This window comes from Hemiscyllium ocellatum, chromosome 3 (genome assembly GCF_020745735.1).
Source record: "Hemiscyllium ocellatum isolate sHemOce1 chromosome 3, sHemOce1.pat.X.cur, whole genome shotgun sequence".
NCBI lineage: Eukaryota > Metazoa > Chordata > Chondrichthyes > Orectolobiformes > Hemiscylliidae > Hemiscyllium > Hemiscyllium ocellatum.
The window spans coordinates 46,668,083-46,690,288 of record NC_083403.1 but is presented as its reverse complement, the minus strand read 5'-3'; the positions used below and the strand labels follow the sequence as shown (position 1 = coordinate 46,690,288).

The window sequence follows — 22,206 nt, the reverse complement described above, 5'->3', positions numbered from 1 at the left end:
ATTTTAAGAATATCTTCTACTAAGCTTTGTTCTCTTAGTATGTCTGTTGTTCCTTATTCTTTCTCCACCATTGTGGCAATTCCAGTGCCCATTGTCCAACCCCAAAGAAAATCCACTGAAAGAGATCAAAATAATCAAACATTGAGCTTTAAGGATGGTCTCAAAGCAGAAGTGTAGGGAGGGTATTCTGGAGCTTCAGGACTAGGCTACTGAACATGTGGTGCCTCGTGTTCGAATCATAGAGTATTAGAGATGTACAGCATGGAAAACCTTTGGTGCAAATCATCTACGCCAACCAGATATCCTAAATAAATCTAGTACCATTTGCCAGCATTTCACCCATATCCCTGTAACTCCCTTCCAATAATTTCCCCATACAGATACCATTTTAAAAAATATTTTTGTTGAAAAATTTTTTCTTTACAAAATTATAAAATTACAAAAGTATGAAAATATAACATAACAACAAAGACAACAACAATAAACCAACCACTATACTACTGTACAAAAGAACTCACAACTACACTCATTACACATCAATAAATAAATAAATAATGCTGCTCAGTGTAACAAAACCACATCGCTCAACCTTCGAGAGCATCAATTATTAAACACACGTTTGCTTGAAATTCTTCCTCTCAAGGTATTAGGCTTATTAAACCAAACCACCATGGCTAGACAAAAGCTCTAATTAAATTGGTGGACAGATCCGCTTCCAAATAATTCAAAAAGGGCTGCCATGTCTTATAAAAATTGTCCATTTTCTGGTGCGCCATGTTTGTAAGAAAGTCCAAAGGAATGTGTTCCATAATTAACTCATGCCACCCCACAGACCCCTTTGGGGGGGGGGGGGGGGGGTTTCAAACACCCAGCACAAAGAATGTTCTTCCTCACACAAAAACTGGGGATGCTAAAATGTTTTTTCCCATGTTCGTTTAAGGGACTTAAATTCAGCAAACCCAGGAGAAGAGAAACCAGGTCCACTTGATTTCAGTCCCCAAGATCCTCTCTGTTACTCCTGCCACCGCGCTCCAGTACGTACGGAGCCTGTGGCAGGACCACAAACAATGAGTGAGGGGACCCGTATTTATTTTACACTTTGGGGCACATTGAAGACGCATCCTGCTTAAATTTTGCAAGATGATCTGGGGCCAGATGAGCCCAATGAAGAACCTTTAACTGCGTAGCATGGGTCCTATTACATATTGAAGTCTTCCTTGCATTCTCACAAATGTCTTCCCATGTTTCCAGAGTGATCTTTACCCCAACTCTCTCTCCCAGACCTCCTGTAAATGCTCGAGGAACCTCCCCCCACCCTGCCCGCCCCCCTCCCCAACAAATGATAGAGAGTACTCACTGAAGGAGTGCTCTTAGCCTGAAGCACCCTCGTTTCCACGTCAGATCTATACTCAGTCAGAAGCCTAGTCTTATTTTGAATAAATCTCTGACCTGAAAAAAAATGGAAGAGGACCCTACTCGATAATCCTTCCTTACGAATTATTTGATCAAATGACGTTCATGCTTCATCTTCAAACAGGTCACCCAAATAAGAGATTCCCCTTTCCTCCCTGGACTTAAACCCAGGATCCATTGTCCCTGGCTGGAAACCTGGCATTCCAACTATGGGAGTATGGAAAGACGTTTAGACATATCACCCTCCATCCATCTCATTGCCCTTCTACACTTTGACAGTATTAATAACTATTAGATTGCATTCATTTTAATAACAGCAACTCGACCTATCCATGGCATTGGAAGGGACCCTTATCCTTGAAGGTCTTGTTTAATCTTGTCAAACAAATGAACAAACTGACCAAAACTAGGGGTAACAGAGAGGCCCAAATAAAGAAAGCCTCCCTGTGCCCACTTAAAGGGGAACCTACCTTCAACGTCCGGTATTCCCCTAAGATGTCTCCCCCCCTCCATAGGCACAGCCTCTGATTTTGAAACTTTGTTCTTGTAACCTGAGAAAAAGCCAAATGAATTAATACATTGTATCAAATAGAGCACCGCAACTGCCAGGTTTGAAAGAAAAATGAGAACATCATTTGCATATAATGTGATCTTATGCATCTTCAACCTGACTTTTGGGGCAGCTATACTAGGGTGCTCACGAATGGCCTCTGTCAGCGGCTCAATCACCAATGTGAAGAGCAAAGGTGAGAAAGGACAGCTTTGCCGACTGCCCTTACCAATGTTAAAATTACCGGGCCTTTTACCATTAGTGAGAACCGCTGCCAGAGGATCACTGTAAAGGACCCCTACCCATTGAGTTAACACTTCACCCAGGCCAAACCGCTCCAGGGTATAAAAAAGCCTGTCTGATCCTCCTTAACAATAGAGGGCAACGCTCTTTCCAACCTCAATGGCAGAGTCTTCGATAAAATTTTAAAATCAGAGTTTAAAAGCGAGATGGGTCTGTAAGAATCACAGTCTTCTAGGATCTTCCCTTTCTTGAGGATAAGAGAGATATTAGCCTCTCTCAAGGATGGTGGGAGGTAATCCTGACTATATGAATAGTTATACATGTCTAGCATTGGTCCTGAGAGTATGTTTACAAATTCTTTATAAAGCTCACTGGTTAAGCCATCAGGGCCCGGAGCCTTACTACTTTGAAGTTGCCTCACTGCCTCCTGTATCTCTTGGGCTGTTAGCAGAGCACTAAGGAGAGACGCCTGTTCAGCAGACACCCCAACAAGATCCACATTCCTAAAAAAAAGACTCCATCTTATCCCATCTGTCCTCTCAGCATTCAGACTGGTAGAGTTCAGAGTAAAATCTCCGAAATGCCTCATTAATCTTTTTAGCATCATAAGTAAGAGTCCCATTCCCTTCCCTAATCGAAGGAATGGACTGGAAGGCATTCTTCTTCCTGACCAAATATGCCAAATATTTACCCGGCCTATCACCATGCTCAAACAGCCTCTGTTTTGCAAAGGAATGTCCCTTACTTGCGTTTGCAGGGAGTTTAAGGTGGATCGGAGAACTGTGATCCACTGCAGCTTAGTCACCGACAGCCTACTGTAATGTGCCGTCTCAGCTGCCTTCAGTGTCCAAGCAGACACTGCTGCCATCCCTTCTGTCACTTCGGGCTGGCAGTGTATGAGATAACTATCCCTCTAGCACAGGCTTTAGCCGTCTCCCAAAGAATGGACGGATTACTAGCTGTACCTGAGTTGGTGGCCAAGAAAGCTTCAAATTCCCGAAAGAAGTATTCTACAAACTTGCTGTCCTTGAGGATGAAGGGATCCATTCATCAGTATGGTGCACCCATTGCATCACTCTTAATCTTAACCATTAAATACACCTCTGCATGATCAGAGATGGCAATATTCCCAATCGAACAGGATACCACCAAATCTAAAAAAGCCACGGGAGTTAGGAAATAATCAATCCTTGTGTGGCATTTATGAGGATTGGAATAGAACGTAAAATCTCTGCCCATAGGGTGTAAACGTCTCCAAACATCAACCAACCCCAGTTCCACACATAAATCACCCAACTGCTTAGATTGTGATGAAAGATTTGGGGGGCCTTTGGGCATTCTATCCAGCACAGGATCCATCTGGCAATTAAAGTCCCCCCCCTCCCCGTAATAATATGCCGTGACATCAAGGCCATCAGCTTAGATAGTGCATCAGTCAGAAATTCAAGAGAGTGGGCCAGAGGATAGTAGACATTCAAAATACCATATTCCTCACCATATATAAGGGTCTTAAGAATAACAAACCGACCATACTGCTCTTTAACACAATCTAATAAATGGGAGACCCTTTCAGACGAATATTGCCACTCCCCTGCTCCTAGTACAAAAAGACAAGATAAACACCCGATCAAACCCACCCTGCTGCAACTTACCTAACTCACCAGAGTTCTAGGGTACACCTGATCAGATCTCAGAGATTTATCCACCTTTATGCGTTTTAAGCCATTCAACATCTCCTCCTCTGTAATATGGACATTTTTCAAGATGTTGCTAATTATTTCCCCACGTTCTCTATCTCCACAGTAAACCCTGATACAAAGTACTTGTTTAATTTGCACCCCTCCCCAACCCACCAAGCTTCCACGGTTCCACACCTAGGTGGCCTTGCTGAACTCTAAGGGGCTGTTTTCTCTCCCTAGTTACCCTTCTGGCCTTAGTGTATTTGTAAGGTCCCTTTGGATTCTCTGTAACCCTATTTGCCAAAGCTATCTCATGTCCCCTTTTTGCTGTCCTGACTTCCCTCTTCAGTATATTTCTGCTGCTTTATGTACCTCTGACGAGTCACTCGGTTTCTGCTATCTATACCTGCCACATGCTTCCTCCTTATTCTTGACCTAAACCTCAGCTTCTCTCGCCATCCAGCATTCCCTACACCTGATTCCTGATGAAGGGCTCCAACCCGAAATATTGACTCTCCTGCTCCTCAGATGCTGCCTGACCTGCTGCGCTTTTCCAGCAACACAACTCAACTCTGATCTCCAGCATCTGCAGACCTCACTTTATCCTAGTTGATTCCCTACACCTACCAGCCTTGCCCTTCACCCTAAAAGGAACATACTAAAATGATTAAAATCAGGGCTGTGCAAAGAGCTAGAATTATAGGAATGCAAGGATTTTGGGACTGAAGGAGATTACATAGACTGGGAGGGACAAGCATGAATTGATTTAAAAATAGGAATGAGAATTTAAACATAAAACATGACTTGCTCATAAGTCACTGAATGCCAGCTGGTGCAGGTGGTATGAAAGAATCATACTTGCTGCAACTTAACGACATGGGCAGCAGTGTTTGGTTATCTGAAAGACAGAGTGAGAGGGACCAACCAGTTTCGAGGAAACAAAGAAAGGAATGAAGTTTTCAGTAGTAATGAACTGGAACAGTTGCAGAGATTGGATACTGATTTAGGGATTGAAATAATTGCACAGAGGCCAGTTTCCCATCACCAAGTCACCTGTTATTTACGAGCATGCAATACATGGAGTCTGACCAGCTAGCTGTGAGCCAGTCCCTAGAGTGAGGAGACTGAATCATCTGTTTATATCTGTCAGCCAAGGCTCCCTGATTGAGGCTGTTAACCTGGATCAATCTCATACTCAATGAGATCCATTTGGCCTTTGTTCAAATCACAACATTCTTCTCAATGCCCCCACCCCCACCAACAAAAAAGTCTGGGGTAGGTAGGTCTGTTCTTTTTCTAGTAGCTTCTCCTGGGATGCTTTTGCCTCAGGTTCAGTTCCACTGACTTGGGCATGGACCCATCGCTTGAGTATCTTGGGAGACTCTCTTCAGGCAGTAACGGTATTGAGGCTGCATCCCTCTCAGACTCTTGATGGAGGGGATGAACCCCTGGTTTCTGACCTATCTGCTTTTTCAAAAGGGCCAGGTTGTTTTGCTCCAGCCCTTTTTATGAGATAGCAGCTTTCAAATGATCCATATGTTTGTTCAGCATCGACTCACTACCCGAACTTTAAGTTACAGGATCTGACCTCATGTGGACCGCGCCTCATTCACCTGCAGATCCATTTCTGTGCTTGCGATACCAAACTTCATACCCTGAAGTAAACTGTCTCCTTTGCTTAAAGGAGGCATGTGACGGGTGTTTCTGCTGCCGTTTCATCACCATCATTACCACCACACATACACAGGCACCTTCCCCCTTCCTGGGAGTAAAATGTTTAATCTGGTATGGAGCCTTATCCCCATCAGCAACTCTACTGGAGCTAACCCCGTAGTTGTGTGAGGAGTGATCCTATAATCAAACAAGAACCAACACAGTTTGGTATCGAGCGAAGTTGTATGCCATTTCTTTAAGCCTGCTTTCAAGATTTGGACTGCTCTTTCTGCCAGACCATTGGACAAAGGATGGTATGGAGCTGCCTGAACACGCCGAATGCCATTCGACTTTAGGGAATACTCAAAATTTCTGCTAGTAAATAACATCCCAATATGTGACCAATAATTCCGGAGTCTGTGTATTGTGAAAGATGTTCACAGCTTTTCAATCATCCCCAAGTTTGCCAAATGAAGTCTGTGCACATCCAATCACTTTGAATGGGCCTCAGCAATGACCAAGAACATTGACCCCATAGTCAAAGTGTAACCGAGTTCACAATTTACCATTCCATTCTCATGAATGTGGAGAGCTGCTGGTGGTAATTTGACCTTGGTGGCACTCTGGGGACTGCCCCACCAATACAACTATGTTGCATCCAATCCTGACCACCAAGATGTGATGTTTTGCCTAGATCCTCATTTTGGAAACGCCTGGATGACCCTGTTGGAGTTCTGGCAGCGACCTTTACTTGCAACAATCACTCTTGCTCCCCGTAAAAAATGTACTTTCCTCTCCGGTGATCTGGTCTTGCTGGATCCAGAAAAGTTTCTGTTCAGGTTATAATGGCCCTTTTACTTCCCCCATCAACACCAATTGTTTTAATTTTGTCGGGATAGGATCTTTGTGTCCACAGTCAGATATTGTCAATGGTAACAGGAAGGGTTTTTAACAGAAAGTTTTTAACACCAGAATGGACTCTTCCAAGAGAGAAACCACCAGTGGTGTATCAGCCAGTGGGAGGTGGCTCAATGCATCTGCATTTGCCACTTGGCCTCCTGGACAGTATTCCAACTTGTGAATTACATACACTGAAAATAAGGTCCCACCACTGAATTCGATCAGATGCTATGGCCGCTATGTGCCTTGTCTTCTTTATATAACCCTAGCAGGAGTTTGCTGTCCATTGCTATTAAAAATCTACGTCCTTAAAAGGTATTCATGAAACTTCCTGACACCAAATATGACGGACAAATCTTCCTTCTCTGTTTGGGTGTCTTTGCATTTAGTATCAGCCAAAGTCGAGGAAGCATCAGCCATTCCTCTCTTTTGGGCCATCAGTGAGCCAACATATCCCAATACCATGCAGGGACGCATCACATGTCAGCACCACTTCTCACTTGGTCTAATACCTTAGACAACAATACCTGCTTTTTCACTTCCCTGAAGGCTACATGACCATTTTCAAGGCTGATCATTTTTCAATAGCAGGTGTAAATGTGCCAAGATGAAGACCAGGTTAGATATGAATTTCCCGTAATAACTTACCAACCCAAGAAGGGACTTAAGTACTGGTTCAGTCACAGCCAACGCATCTTTGCTTGCTCACTTTATCTTCCAACAGGTGTAACCTGGTTTTTTCAACTCTGTAGTCAAGTAGATCACTTGGGTGCCTGGAACACCATTTTCCTGTATTAGGTATACATCTGCCTGGCAAAAATGTTTAAGCACTATGTTCAAGTTCTCCAGGGGCTGTTTATTGGTCTTCCCAGTTATTAGCATTTCATCCAGATACATTGCAACCTGGGGTAGACCTTGTAAAATGCTCTTCGTTGTCCACTGGACAAGGGCATCAGGCTAATGATACCCCAAATGACAGTCCTGGATGTGGTATAAACCCTTATGGATATTAATTATGGTATACCTCTTGGACCCCTCATCTAGTCACAATTGTAGGGACATTGGATCATGTCAAGCTACATGAAGGACAGCAGCTTCCCCCTCAGCTAGTTTTATGTAGAAGTCCTCTATGCGAGGGATTGGGTTTTTATCCAGCTGTGAAAAGTGGTTTACCATTTGCTTAAAATCCCCACAAAGGCATACCAAGTCGTTAGGCTTCACAAGTCAGTATGACCGATGCTACCTATTCTGCAAACTATACTGATTTGATTCCTTCACCTTCCAGACTCCTGATTTCTGCCTCTACTTTTACCCAAATGGAATTAGACGGACCTTGCACAATCGTGGAGTTGCTTCTTGGTTAACATGTAAGGTGGCCTTGGCTTCTTTGATAGTCCCTAGACCTTCCTGAAAAACTTCCAGGTATTTAATTAGGACTTCACTCAGGCAGCCATTTTCTAATTTAAAAATATTGAGCCAATAAAGGTGAATCTTTTTCAACAATTCTACTCCATCAAGCTTAGGCCTGAGCCTTTTACTACAATCAATAGTAATTGTACCGGCTACTTCTTTAAGAAGATTGCAATCGAAGTCATACCCTTGATCTACAATAGTTTCCCAGTATAGGTTCTCAGTTTGGCTGAGATCTTGCAAAAGGTTAGAGTCCAGAGCAAATCTTGTTAAAGGAGAAAGTGAGGTCTGCAGATGCTAGAGTATCAAGGCTGAAAATGATTCCTGAATGATTCCTGATGAAGGGCTTGTGCCCGAAACGTCGAGTTTCCTGTTCCTTGGATGCTGCCTGATCTGCTGCGCTTTTCCAGCAACACATTTTCCGCCCAAATCTTGTTAAAGACTAGTTCTGCAATCATTGATAAAACTGCGCCGGTATCGACCTCCATGAGAACTGGGTGATCATTTAACCACACATTTATTTTGATTGGTTCAGATTTCGATGTCGCTAAGCAATTTAACTGTTCCAACCCACATATAGATGGACTTTCCAGGTTGTGTGCTCTCCTAGATACTGGCCTGTCAGTCAAGTCAGGACCCATAGGATTCCTTTGCTGCCTCGAGTCCACATATCGACAGCAATTATAGTAGCTTGCTGGCCAGATCCTGTTGAACATTTTAGCTGAGGTTCAGCTTTGTTTTGAGGTTTTGCTGTGGGCTGACCGAGGGTCCCTCTCCTTAGGTTATCTCCTGCATGAGGCTGTGCGATTGCCTACACTCAAGTAGTGTTTCCCAAGCTCTGTTAGACAGGTGAGGATGTCCACTTCCACTGGGATAGTCAGTAGCTCATCTCCACTTGCTGCATTTTCTAATGACAAAGCCAGTTGTAGTGTCTGTTTGAAGTCCAGTTGGGCTTCAGCTAGGAGGTGCTTTTGCATTGTTACGTCATTAATCCCACATATTAAACATTCTTTCAGTGTCTCATTTCAGGGCTAATGCAAAATCACATGCCTTTGCCAGTCATTGTAACCTTGTCAAAAATCCCAATACAGATTCTCATGGTTCTCAAACTGCTGAATAAAACTGACAGCATTTCAGAATTAGTGGAGACCTAGGGTCATAATATTGCTTAACTAAATCCATCAACTCTTGAAAGATTTTAGTATCTGGTGCCTCAAGAAAGTTAGACTCCTAATAAGCGAAAATGTTGTGTGTCCACAAAGCAGTCAGAAGCATTGTTTATTACTTTTCATCTGCCTCAGTGTCATTTCTTTGGGAACAAAATAGTGCATTCTTTCCACACACTGGGCTCAGTCTTCGATGGCAGGATCAAACAAGTTAGGCTTCCCAGATAAAAGGCATGATGCCAAAAATGCAATTCCCAACTCAAAGACAACTGTTGCAAGCAGATTTTCTTCAATAGCATACTGGTTTCTCTTGTCAACATTGAAATAACTGCACACAGGCTGGAATCCAATCACCAGGTCACCCTTTATTCACACATTAACAGTACATGGACTCTGACCAGTTAGCTCAGATCCAGTCCCGAGAGTGAGGAGACTGTTTGCATCTTCTGTTTATCAGTGTCAGCAAGGGCTCCCTGATTAGCCCAGGTTAACAACCCCAATCAAGGATTTCATAATTACTGAGATCTACCTGGCCCTCTTTCTAATTACTACAGGGATCAAATGTGATATCAAGGTAGTGTACGGACTGGCTGAACTTCCAGGTAGAGGAAGTGATGCTATTGTTTTCTGTTCACCACGAACTATGTTCTCTAGCTATTGATTCCATCTTCCCAATGTTCTCCATGATTCTCAGTGTGGTATCTTAGCTGATTTCAGCAAATGCAAAAATGTAATACATGGCAACAAGGACATAAGTTACAAAAGTGAGAATTAAATTGAAACTGAGTTTTAACCAACTCTTTTTCCATCATATAGTAGAAATGGATGTCAGAGAAGGACCAGATTTGCCTCCATTGTGATAACCCTACAAACAACTATTTTGTCAATCATCATTTGTAGATAATGTCTATTTTGTAAAATAGTGCATGTCTGTGGAACAGTATTTGAGAGGGGAATGGAGAATCCTGGGAAGGAAAATCCATTTCTAGCAAACAAATCACTAGAACGTAAACTACAAACATATTTTTCAGGGACTTCTGGAAATATTCACTGGGCTTGGCCTCGTAATGGGTCCACCTGTTGGAGGTTTTCTGTACCAGACATTTGGGTATGAAGTTCCTTTCATTGCACTGGGATGTATCGTTCTTTTGATGGTACCTTTGAACATGTGTATTCTACCAAATTATGGTAAAGCTCTATATTTTTACTTGCTTGTAGAAATATTGTTAAATATTATGTTGGATGGCTGCCATAGATATATGTCTTGTTGTGTAATGAATTGTGGCATTTGGAAATTTCTTGGAAATTGTAAGGCAATAATTGTATTTTTTTAATTAGAAAATTATTGCAATTCGTTTAATAGTTCACCTAGTTATGACAGTAAATAATTGGGTTAAATAAATCAGGATCTCTATAGTGAGTTGATCTCAACTGGCCATCATAACTGAATTGAGTCCTCTGATTTGGGGAAAAATTAGACTTGGTTTTTCTACCTAATTACAGAGGATCCTCAATTATCCAAATGAGATGGACGGGTACTGTTTCATTCAGATAATTGATTATTTGGTTAATTGATTCAATGCCTCTCCTCTGGGGCTTGGAGTTTTCTGAAGTTTCCTTTTTTGCCGCTCTGCCTGCTTTGCTCCCTCTCTCTATCTCAAGGTTTGTTTATGAGCAGAGACACACGGGTAGGTAAGGGACCTGCAGCATTGCTGAAGCCTCCCCCCCCCATTTCAATGGGATTGACACAGTGAGTACTTGCTAAGTCTGCTCACTGTTCAGGAGACTAGGCAGCAGTACACCACGTGCGAGCACCTCTGCCCCCATTTTCCCCCATTCCCCATTCTCCAATGCCACTCTGCATCCCCCTCCACCATCCGCCCTCCCCAATCCGTCCTCGTCTGCCCCTACAACCCCGTCCAACCTTGCCCCTCCCTCCCCAAAAACCCCGTTCACCGGAGCGAGGGAGAGGGTGGGCGGTCAATCATTTGGAGATGGTGCCTGGGCTCCCATCGATGTCCAGGGCTGTTCTTGGCAGTATTTCAGTAGGCCGGGTTCATTTTTAATCATTGTAAACAAAATGCGCGATCAGTGTTGAAACCTCTTTGATGTAATGTTTCTATCGGGACCTTGAGATCTTCTTCAGATAATCTGAAATTTGGATAATTGATATTTGGATAATTGAGGTTCCTCTGTATTTGCAAGTGATGTTATATGGATGTAAGGTAAGAACAGAATTGGACTTGGCTGTGCCACCCCTCATGGTCAAAATATCTGCTGAAGCTCTGTCTGAGTGCTCAAGCAATGCATGGCCAGTTAAGCAAAGTATTGAAAGTTGTTCAGTGCCATTAGACCCATGTCCAGCAAGTGTGAACTCCTTCAGGACAGGAATGGACGAACACTACCAGAATAGTGAAGAGAAGAACCAGAGATTAGTTGCAAATCAAACAGGACAAAATATGAATCCTCCTTATATGGAATCAAGGTGATGTGAAAGAATATTTGGTTTTGGTGGTCATCAGATATTCTATGTCACTTCACTCTTTTCTCCTTTGCTCGTACCTGAAAAGGTGATACACAAGGTACCAGAGGGTAAATCTGAAATTGGTCTTACAAAGAACTATTGTTCATCATTTATATAAATGATTTGGATGTAAACATAAGAATTATAGTTAGTAAGTTTGCAGATGACACCAAAGGAGGTGTAGTGGACAGCGAATAAGGTTACCTCAGAGTACAACGGGATCTTGATGGGCCAATGAGCTGAGAAGTGGCAGATGGAGTTTGATTTAGATAAATATGAGGTGCTGCATTTTGGGAAAGCAAATCTTAGTAGGACTTATACACTTAATGGTACGGTCCTAGGGAATGTTGCTGAACAAAGAGACCTTGGACTCTCCTTGAAAGTGGAGTCGCAGGTAGATAGGATAGTGAAGAAGGCGTTTGGAATGCTTTCCTTTGTTAGTCAGAGTAATGAGTACAGGAGTTGGAAGTTCATGTTGCAGCTGTACAGGACATTGGTTAGGCCTCTGTTGGAATATTGCTTGCAATTCTGGTCTCATTCCTATTGGAAACATGTTTTGATATTTGAAAGGGTTCAGAAAAGATTTACAAGGATGTTGCCAGGGTTCAAGGATTTGAGCTATAGGGAGAGATTGAATAGGCTATGGCTGTTTTCCCTGTAGTGTTGGAGGCTGAGAGGTGATCTTATAGACGTTTATAAAATCACAAGGACATGGATAGGATAAATAGACAGTCATTTCCCTGGGATTGGGGAGTCCAGAACTAGAGGGCATAGGTTTAGGGTGAGAGGGGAAAGATATAAAAGAGACCCAAGGGGCAACTTTTTCTCGCAGAGGGTGGTATGTGTATGGAGTAAGCTGCCAGTGGAAGTGGTGGAGGCTAGTACAATTGCAACATTTAAGAGGCATCTGGATGGGTATATGAACTGGAAGGGCTTGGATGGATATGGGCCAGGTGCTGGCAGGTGGGATTAGATTTGGTTGGGATATCTGGTCAGCGTGGACAAGTCGGACTGAAGGGTCTCTTTCCATGCTGTACATCTCTATGACTCTAAGTAAACCAGCCAATATGGAAGTAGGGTATAATAATATTTTGAACAATGAGCAGATATGGATATCCTTTTGTTCAAAGGAATCTGCTAATGCCAGTGATTACTATTATTTGGATATTGGAGTGCAAATACCAGAAATTTACAAGCATTGACTATTCCCTATGAGAAGTAAAACATGTAAAAATCAAAAAAATTAGCAAATAAACAAATGAAGTTCAAGTTCATTTTTATGCTCTCCATTATTTTAATCAAGGTATAATTATTTCAATTTTGTTACTACAAAACAAAGTACTGCGGATCCTGGCGAAACAAAAATTGCTAGTGAAGCTAAGCCAATTTGGCAGCACTAGTGGAAGAAAGCAGTTAACTTTCAAGTCCAGTGACGTTTCATCACTTCTGATGAAGAGTCACCAGACTTGAAATGTAAAGTAAATTTTGTTGTTGCTGCTCTTAACTTGAAAGACACAACTTGAAAGAATTGTACACTGTATTCCAAAAGTGGCCTCATCAACTTCTTGTGCAACTGGGGGGAGAGGGGCCAGCAAGAGGTCATCGTCCACATTGGAACCAACGACATAGGAAGGGAAAAGGTTGAGATTCTGAATGGAGATTACAGAGAGGCAGAAATTTAAAAAGGAGGTCCTCGAGAATAGTAATATCTGGATTACTCCCGGTGCTACAAGCTAGTGAGGGCAGGACTAGGAGGATAGAGCAGATGAATGCATGGCTGAGGAGCTGGTGTATGGGAGAAGAATTCACATTTTTGGATCATTGGAATCACATTTGGGGTAGAAGTGACCTATACAAGAAGGACGGATTGCACCTAAATTGGAAGGGGACTAACATACAGGCAGAGAGATTTGCCAGAGCTGCTTGGGAAGATTTAAACAAGTAAGGTGGCGGGGGGGGGGGTGGGTGGGTGGGTGCTGGTGGTGGTGGCACTTATTTCAATGCATGGGACCTAACAGGGAAAGCAGATGAATTCAGGGCATGCTTAGGAACATGGGACTGGCATATCATAGCAATTACAGAGACATGGTTCCGAGATGGACAGGACTGACAGCTTAATGTTCCAGGATACAAATGCAACAGGAAGGATAGAAAGGGAGGGCAAGAGAGGAGGGAGGCTGGCATTTTTGATAAGGGATAGCATTACAGCTATGCTAAGGGAAGATACTCCTGGAAATACATCCAGGGAAGTTATTTGGGTGGAACTGAGAAATAAGAAAGAGATGATAACCTTATTGGGATTGTATGATAGACCCCCTAATAGCCAGAGGGAAATGGAGAAGCAAACTTGTAAGGAGATCTCAGCTATCTGTCAGAATAATAGGGTGGTTATGGTAGGGGACTTTAACTTTCCAAACATAGACTGGGACTGCCATAGTATTAAGGGTTTAGATGGAGAGGAATTTGTTAAGCGTGTCCAAGACAACTTTCTGATTCAGTATGTGGATGTACCTACTAGAGAAGCTGCAAAACTTGGCTTAATCTTGAGAAATAAGGCAGGACAGGTGACTGAGGTGACAGTGAGGGAGCACTTTGGGGCCAGCGAACATAATTCTATTCGTTTTAAAATAATGATGGAAAAGGATAGACCAGATCTAAAAGTTGAAATTCTAAATTGGAGAAAGGCCAATTTTGATGATATTAGGCAAGAACTTTCAAAAGCTGATTGGGGGCAGATGTTCGCAGGTAAAGGGACGGCTGGAAAATGGGAAGCCTTCAGAAATGAGATAACAGGAGCCCAGAGAAAGAATATTCCTGTTAGGGTGAAAACAAAGACTGGTAGGTATAGGGAATGCTGGATGACAAAAGAAATTGAGGGTTTGGTTAAGAAAAAGAAGGAAGCATATATAAGATATAGACAGGATAGATCGAGTGAATCCTTAGAAGAGTATAACGGAAGTAGGAGTATACTTAAGAGGGAAACCAGGAGGGCAAAAAGGGGACATGAGATAGCTTTGGCAAATAGAATTAAGGAGAATCCAAAGAGTTTTTACAAATAAATTAAGGACGAAAGGATAACTAGGGAGAGAATAGGGCCCCTCAAAGATCAGCAAGGCGGCCTTTGTGTTGAGCCGCAGAAAATGGGGGAGATATTAAATGAGTATTTTGCATCTGTATTTCCTGTGGAAAAGGATATGGAAGATATAGACTGTAGGGAAATAGATGGTGACATCTTGCAAAGTGTCCATATTAGAGAGGAGGAAGTGCTGGATGTCTTGAAACGGGTAAAGGTGGATAAATCCCCAGGACCTGGTCAGGTGTACCCGAGAACATTGTGGGAAGCTACAGAAGTGATTGCTGGGCCTCTTGCTGAGATATTTGTATCATCGATAGTCACAGATGAGGTGCCGGAAGACTGGAGGTTGGCTAACGTGGTGCTACTGTTTAAAAAGGGTGATAAGGACAAGCCAGGGAACTATAGACCAGTGAGCCTGACGTCGGTGGTGGGCAAGTTGTTGGAGAGAATCCTGAGGGACGGATGTGCATGTATTTGGAAAGGCAAGGACTGATTAGGGATAGTCAACGTGTCTTTGTGCATGAGAAATCATGTCTCACAAACTTGATTCAGTTTTTTGAGGAAGTAACAAAGAGGATTGATGAGGGCAGAGCAGTAGATGTGATCTATATGGACTTCAGTAAGGCGTTCGACAAGGTTCTCCATGGGAGACAGGTTAGCAAGGTTAGATCTCATGGAATACAGGGAGAACTAGCCATTTGGGTATAGAATTGGCTCAAAGATAGAAGACAGAGGATGGTGGTGGAGGGTTATTTTTCAGACTGGAGGCCTGTGACCAGTGGAGTGCCACAAGGATTGGTGCTGGGTCCTCTACTTTTTGTCATTTACATAAATGATTTGGATGCAAGCGTAAGAGGTACAGTTAGTAAGTTTGCAGATGACACCAAAATTGGAGGTGTAGTGGACAGCGGAGAAGGTTAACTCAATTACAACAGGATCTCGATCAGATGAGCCAATGGGCTGAGGAGTGGCAGATGGAGTTTAATTCAGATGAATGAGAGGTGCTGCATTTGGGAAAGCAAACCTTAGCAGGACTTATACACTTAATGGTAAGATCCTAGGGAATGTTGCTGAACAAAGAGACCTTTGAGTGCAGCTTCATAGCTCCTTGAAAGTGGAGTCGCAGGTAGATAGGATAGTGAAGAAGGCATTTGGTATGCTTTCCTTTATTGGTCAGAGTATTGAGTACATGAGTTGGGAGGTCATGTTGCAGCTGTACAGGACATTGGTCATACCACTGTTGGAATATTGTGTTCAATTCTGGTCTCCTTCCTATCGGAAAGACGTTATGAAAATTGAAAGGGTTCAGAAAAGATTTACAAGGATGTTGCTAGGGTTGGAGTATTTGAGCTATAGGGAGAAGCTGAACAGGCTCGGGCTGTTTTCCCTGGAGCATCAGAGGCTGAGGGGTTACCTTAGTATTTACAAAATTATGAGGGGCATGGATAAGATAAATAGGCAAAGTCATTTCCCTGGGATCAGGGAGTCCAGAACTAGAAGGCATAGGTTTAGGGTGAGAGGGGAAAGAAATAAAAAAGACCTACAGGGAAACTTTTTCACACAGAGGGTGGATGGAATGAGCTGCCAGAGGAAGTGGTGGAGGCTAGTACAATTGTAACATTTAAGAGGCATTTGGATGGGTATATGAATAGGAAGGGTTTGGAGGGATATGGGCCAGGTGCTGGCAGGTGAGACTAGATTGGGTTGGGATATCTGGTCGGCATGGACGGGTTGGACCGAATGGCCTGTTTCCATGCTGTACATCTCTATAACTCTGTGACTATGACTCTAACTTAAACATAACATCCCAACTCCTATTGTGCACAATGGTCTGAGCGATGAAGGTAAGTGTGCAATGCTTGCAATAAGAGTGTTGAAAATGTGACATATTCGGCAAAACTGTATAATGCAACTGTGGATGCTATTGTTAAAATACAGTGGAATATATGTTGATCAAAGCTGTTGATTTTTAGATGGAATTGCCAGCAAAGAATCATTCTGGAAACTACTTGCAATCCCCAAAATAACATTTGTGTGCCTGATTGTAATTTCTATAAGTTCTTGTATTGGCTTTCTGGATCCCACCATATCACTGTTTGTAACTGAGAAGGTAAGAATTCTTGTCTTTGAATTTCTTTATTTGTATCCTATGTGTTTCCTTAAGTTCAGCATATTTGAAAGTAGAGAAACAGGTGACCTACTTCTGTCCTGCCCTGCCCAGACCTATCTTGCATATTTTGGCAGGTCGACGAGGTGTCCTATAGCCCATCTACCATTTATCTTGAGGCCCATAAGTGACCAACTCGTGCCTGCTTCCAAATTCTAATTCTGTCTTCCCTTTAAAACATGCAGGAAGAGAAGATAGAAGAAAAGTGTGCAGTTTGGGATATTTTATTTGGGAAAGGTTCTACTCTGATTCCCCAGCAACACTCTAACCTTCATGAAGACCCACCCAAACCACCTTATGAACCATAAAACCACATAGGTCAACTGACCTTGTTTCTGTATTCTAAATTCTATGCAGGACGAGAATAGGCTCAAGAAGGGACTGAAATTCTCATGTTATTATGTTTCAGTATTTAGATGTAAGGTAATAGTGTATCACTGGTTTTGTACATATTATTAGATTAGATTACTTACAGTGTGGAAACAGGCCCTTCAGCCCAACAAGTCCACACCGACCCGCCAAACTGCAACCCACCCGTACTCCTACATTTACCCCTTACCTAACACTACGGGCAATTTAGCTTGGCCAATTCACCTGACCCACACACCTTTGGATTGTGGGAGGAAACCGGAGCACCCGGAGGAAACCCACGCAGACACAGGGAGAACGTGCAAACTCCACACAGTCAGTCGCCTGAGTCTGGAATTGAACCCGGGTCTCAGGCGCTGTGAGGTAGCAGTGCTAACCACTGTGCCACCGTGCCGCCCACAAATGGCCTATGATAACATTATCAAATGGCCTTACAGTATATCTGAATATTAACAGAAACTTTTCAGCATCCAACATGTGATGTAATGTTCTCTTAAAGTGTACCACTGGATTTTATAAACGTAAAACCAGAAATTGAATAAATGTTTTCTCTGAGGATGGCTGTTTTAAAATACCTAAGAGTGATATGTCATAATATGATCAACATCAATATATACATTTTTAAAAACCATTTGACTGCTGGATTAAAGCCCATTGAATGTTACTTGAGTTATGATTTGATCAGTGTTGGCTATACTTTCTTTTATTTATTCTCCAGTTCAACCTGCACTCTGGATATATAGGACTAGTATTTCTAGGATTCGCTTTGTCATATGCTCTATCCTCCCCATTACTTGGATATTTAAGTGATGAAGTACCGGTAAGTATGCAGACTAGCTTGAATGTCTTTTGTGTTTTGAAACTTTTATCTCCTAAATGCAGATTCTTTACCCATCATTATAAATCCCTCTTTTGTTCTATTGATTTTGTTCATCAGCGTTTAAGCATATTCAATTTTAATACTTCGATTCAAACAAATGCTGTAAATCAATCATCATTCCAATTTATGAATTTACGTACCTACAAAGTTTACAGTCTTTTTTCAAAAACCTGTTTATAATATCATTTCTATGAATAAAATAAATAAAATTTCAGATACATTTCATCTGTCACTCAGTTGCAAGTGAATCAAAGGATTATGGGTTCATTCTCATTCCCTAGGATTGAGTCCAAAAAGCAAGGCTGACACTGCACTGCAGTGTAGCACATTCTCGCCTCTAAGGTGTAACTAAACATTATTTTATAAACAAAAAAAATTTCCTGGCCAAGATTTATCCCTCAGTCACCACCTCTCAAAAATGGATCATCCAGTTATTATCTTATTGCAGTTTTTGGGAACATATCTTATGTAAATTGGTTGCTGTGTTTGTCAGGCTAGCGTCCTGGGCCTAATCATCCTCAACTGCTTCATCACATCCTTTTCTCCCTCATAAGATCGTTAGTGGGGATGTTTGCTGATGATTGATTACACTCATTCTCAAGTCCTCAGACACTGAAGCAGTCCATGTACAAATGCAGCACCACACTCTCAACCAAGATCTGGTCAATATCCAGGCTTGGGTTGAAAAGAGGCAAGTAACATTCATGCCACACAAATGCCAGGCAGTCACCATCTCCAGTGGGAGGCAATCTATCCATGACCCTTTGACATTCAGTTGCATTACCATCTCTGAATTCCCCTCCCACTACAGACATCCTGGGGCATTTCCATTAACTAGCTACTGAACTGGATTAGCCATATAAATACTGTGGCTTCAAGAGGCCAGAAATCCTGTAATATGTAACTGACCTCCTGATTCCTCAAAAGCCTGACCATCAATTACAAGGCACAAGTCAGGAGTATCATAAGGTATTCCCCAATTGCCTGGATGAGTGCAGCTCTACCAACAATAAGAGGTTTGATACTATCAGGGACAATACGTCCACAAGGACTCATGCCAATTTTTATAGATGCACCATAGAAAGCATTCTGTCTGGATGTATCACAGCGTGATTTGACAACTCTGATCAGGACAAAGAGGAATGGATAAAGGTAAGAACTGTAATTAATGAATGGGTCTCATACATTTCATCTGACTCATTGCAACACATTGACTGTTATCAAAATAAGTTCTCAATTTTCTTGTAAGCAAGATGTTTATCCTTTTGTTCAATAAAAAGGTGACTTCAAACTTTTGTAGTTTCAAAAGATCTCCTCTAATGAGGTCTTACTGCATCTTTTATTAGGATCTGAAATTAATTTCTATGATTAGTCAACAGCTCAATTATCACTCGTGATCAGCAGGAGGGTACAAAATGATTAACCGGACCTTGATTTTTTTCTTTCAGGTAGAAATTCTGAAGTTCCTGATATCTTTATAATATTGTACCATTTTTATAGATTGTCAAAACAAGTGTTTTGTGTTCAGATTGTACAGCCCAACAGAATTAAGCAAATATGGGAAGAATCTTCCTCATTTAGACATAAAACCACAGAAACGTGCAATAGTTCTGTCTTGGGGCTTCACCAAGTTTTTAGGTATTCTTTGATGCAACTTTTGGCACGTCCTCCTGCACGCTTTTCTTTGTATAAGGATTATTGCCCTGGCTTGATATTGTGGGATAATGTTCAAATACGCAATTTGTTTGGTGAGTGGTGAATCACAATTGGTGAGTGGTGAAAATAGTCTCTTTATTCAGCAATCACAGCACCAGTTTGAGGTAGCAATAAAATCCCAATATACAGCTCTCACAAGAGCCCCTTTGCACACAGTTCTTAGGCATATTCAAATCTTATTACTATAGTGTTACATTTTTCATCTATAGTGCATAAAGATTTGAAAGGCTTCTGTTCCAGGAGACAGGCGATGGGTTAAAACGTGTTAATTGCTGGCTGCTATTTCTCATGGGATGGCTGTTCACTCTGAATCATAGAATCCATATAGTGTGGAAGCAGGTCCATTGGCCCAACAGGTCCACCCTGGCCCTCCAGGGAGTGGCCCACCCAGAGCCATTCCCTGACTGTATTACTCTACATTTAGAGCTGAAAATGTGTTGCTGGTAAAGCGCAGCAGGTCAGGCAACATCCAAGGAACAGGAAATTCTACGTTTCGGGCATAAGCATTTCATCAGGAATGAAGGGCTTATGCCCGAAATGTCGAATTTCCTGTTCCTTGGATGCTGCCTGACTTGCTGCGCTTTAACCAGCAACACATTTTCAGCTCTGATCTCCAGCATCTGCAGACCTCACTTTTTACTCTACATTTACCCCTGACTAATGCACCTAACCTACCCATCCCTGAATAACCTATTATGGGCAATTTTGCATGGATAAGGGGCAACTTTTTCACACAGAGGGTGGTATGTGTATGGAATGAGCTGCCAGAGGAAGTGGTGGAGGCTAGTTCAATTGCAATATTAAAAAGGGTATATGAATAGGAAGGGTTTGGAGGGATATGGGCCGGGTGCTGGCAGGTGGAACTAGATTGGGTTGGGATCTCTGGTCGGCATGGACAAGTTGGACAGAAGGGCCTGTTTCCATGCTGTACCTCTCAATGACTCTACTCTTCCCAAGACTGCAAGAAAGTACAAAGAGCCGTGAACACAGCCCAATCCATCTCGCAACCAGCCTTCCAACCATTAACTGCATCTGTACTTCCCGCTGCCTCGGGAAAGCAGCCAACATAATCAAAACCTCTTTCACCCCAGTTATACTCTCTTCCAGTCTCTTCTGTCAGGCAGAAGAACTAAATATTTGCATATGCGTATGGATAGATTCAAGAACAGCTTCTTCCCCGCTGTTATTAGACTTCTGAATGGACCTCTCAAATTTTAAATTTATTGTTGCTCTCTCTGTCTTTCTCTCTGTGCACCTTCTCAGCGGCTGTAACTTTATATTCCTTCCTCTGTTATGTTACCCTATTGCACTTTCTGTGGTGTGATCTGCCTGTACTGCATGCAAAACAAACCTTCACTGTACCTAGGTACATGTGACAATTAATGATATTAAAATAAAACAAAGCAGCTCACTTGATTGGCATCATATCTACAACCATCCACTCCCTCTACCAATGACACTCAGCAGCAGTGTGTACTGTTGTCAAGGTGCACTGAAAAAAAATCATCAAATATCCTTAAACAGCACCTTCCAAACTCTTGACAGCTTCCACCTACAAAGAAAAGGACAACTGATACTTGGGAACACCACATCTGTATTAGCGAGTTTTGAGAAGGTTTGTAGCTCAGATTGAGGTTCTGGATGTAAGTTTGCTCGCTGAGCTGGAAGGTTCATTTCAGACGTTTTGTCACCATACAAGGTAACATCATCAGTGAGCCTCTGTATGAAGCGCTGGTGGCATGACCCGCTTTCTATTTATGTCTTTAGGTTTCCTTGGTTTTACCATGCTGAGTTAGCTCCACCTCATTACCATTACACAGGTCTTCCTGGAGGTTTTCCTTTATCTAGAGCATTCAATTCACAGAGGAGGTTTCAGCCCAATCAACATCCAGCACCATACTCTGAAATCTCTGTTCATATTTTGAGAGTTGTGATGAATTCCACCACTGCAGCTGAGACATCCACAATATTTTACAACATTCTAAATAAGCAGCCCTCTACATGTTTTATCAAATGTCATTTCATCACAGCTCCGTTTTATAAAATTCCAGGATCTGGATTCACATCTAATTGTGAGCCAAGTTTTATTGAGATCTGTATCTGATTCATGCTTTCACTATCATCGCCAAAGGTTTAATCGTTGGTGTAGAACATCTTACGCAGACATATTGTTACATTGAAATCTTACAAAACATAATCTGGAATTTGTAAAAAGGTGGGAGAGAATGTGTTCTTCTTGTTCAGTTTTAATTTATTTACATTTTATTATCTTTCTCATTCTTCCTCCCAATTCCAGAGAATTAGGAAGTGGCTAATGCTTATTGGAAGTTGGCTGATTGCTGTTAGCTTTTTTTTATTGGGACCAGCACCAATTTTTCATATCAAGTGGTATGTATTATTTTGTTTTGTTTTCTTAAGTTTTTACTTTCAGTAATATTATGTTGTCATCTGGAATGCTTT

General features: G+C 42.1%; 1 protein-coding gene across 7 annotated transcripts in view; it reads left to right on the top strand.

Moving 5' to 3' along the window:
• slc18b1 (solute carrier family 18 member B1) overlaps positions 1-22,206 on the top strand; it is a 63,712-nt gene that overhangs the window by 26,077 nt on the left and 15,429 nt on the right. For all 7 annotated transcript variants that reach the window (XM_060849756.1, XM_060849755.1, XM_060849759.1 and 4 more), the window contains 4 exons: positions 10,046-10,202; positions 16,588-16,724; positions 17,869-17,970; positions 22,043-22,134. In XM_060849756.1, the coding sequence (XP_060705739.1) occupies positions 10,046-10,202; positions 16,588-16,724; positions 17,869-17,970; positions 22,043-22,134 (488 nt within the window). The remainder of the gene's footprint in view (positions 1-10,045; positions 10,203-16,587; positions 16,725-17,868; positions 17,971-22,042; positions 22,135-22,206) is intronic.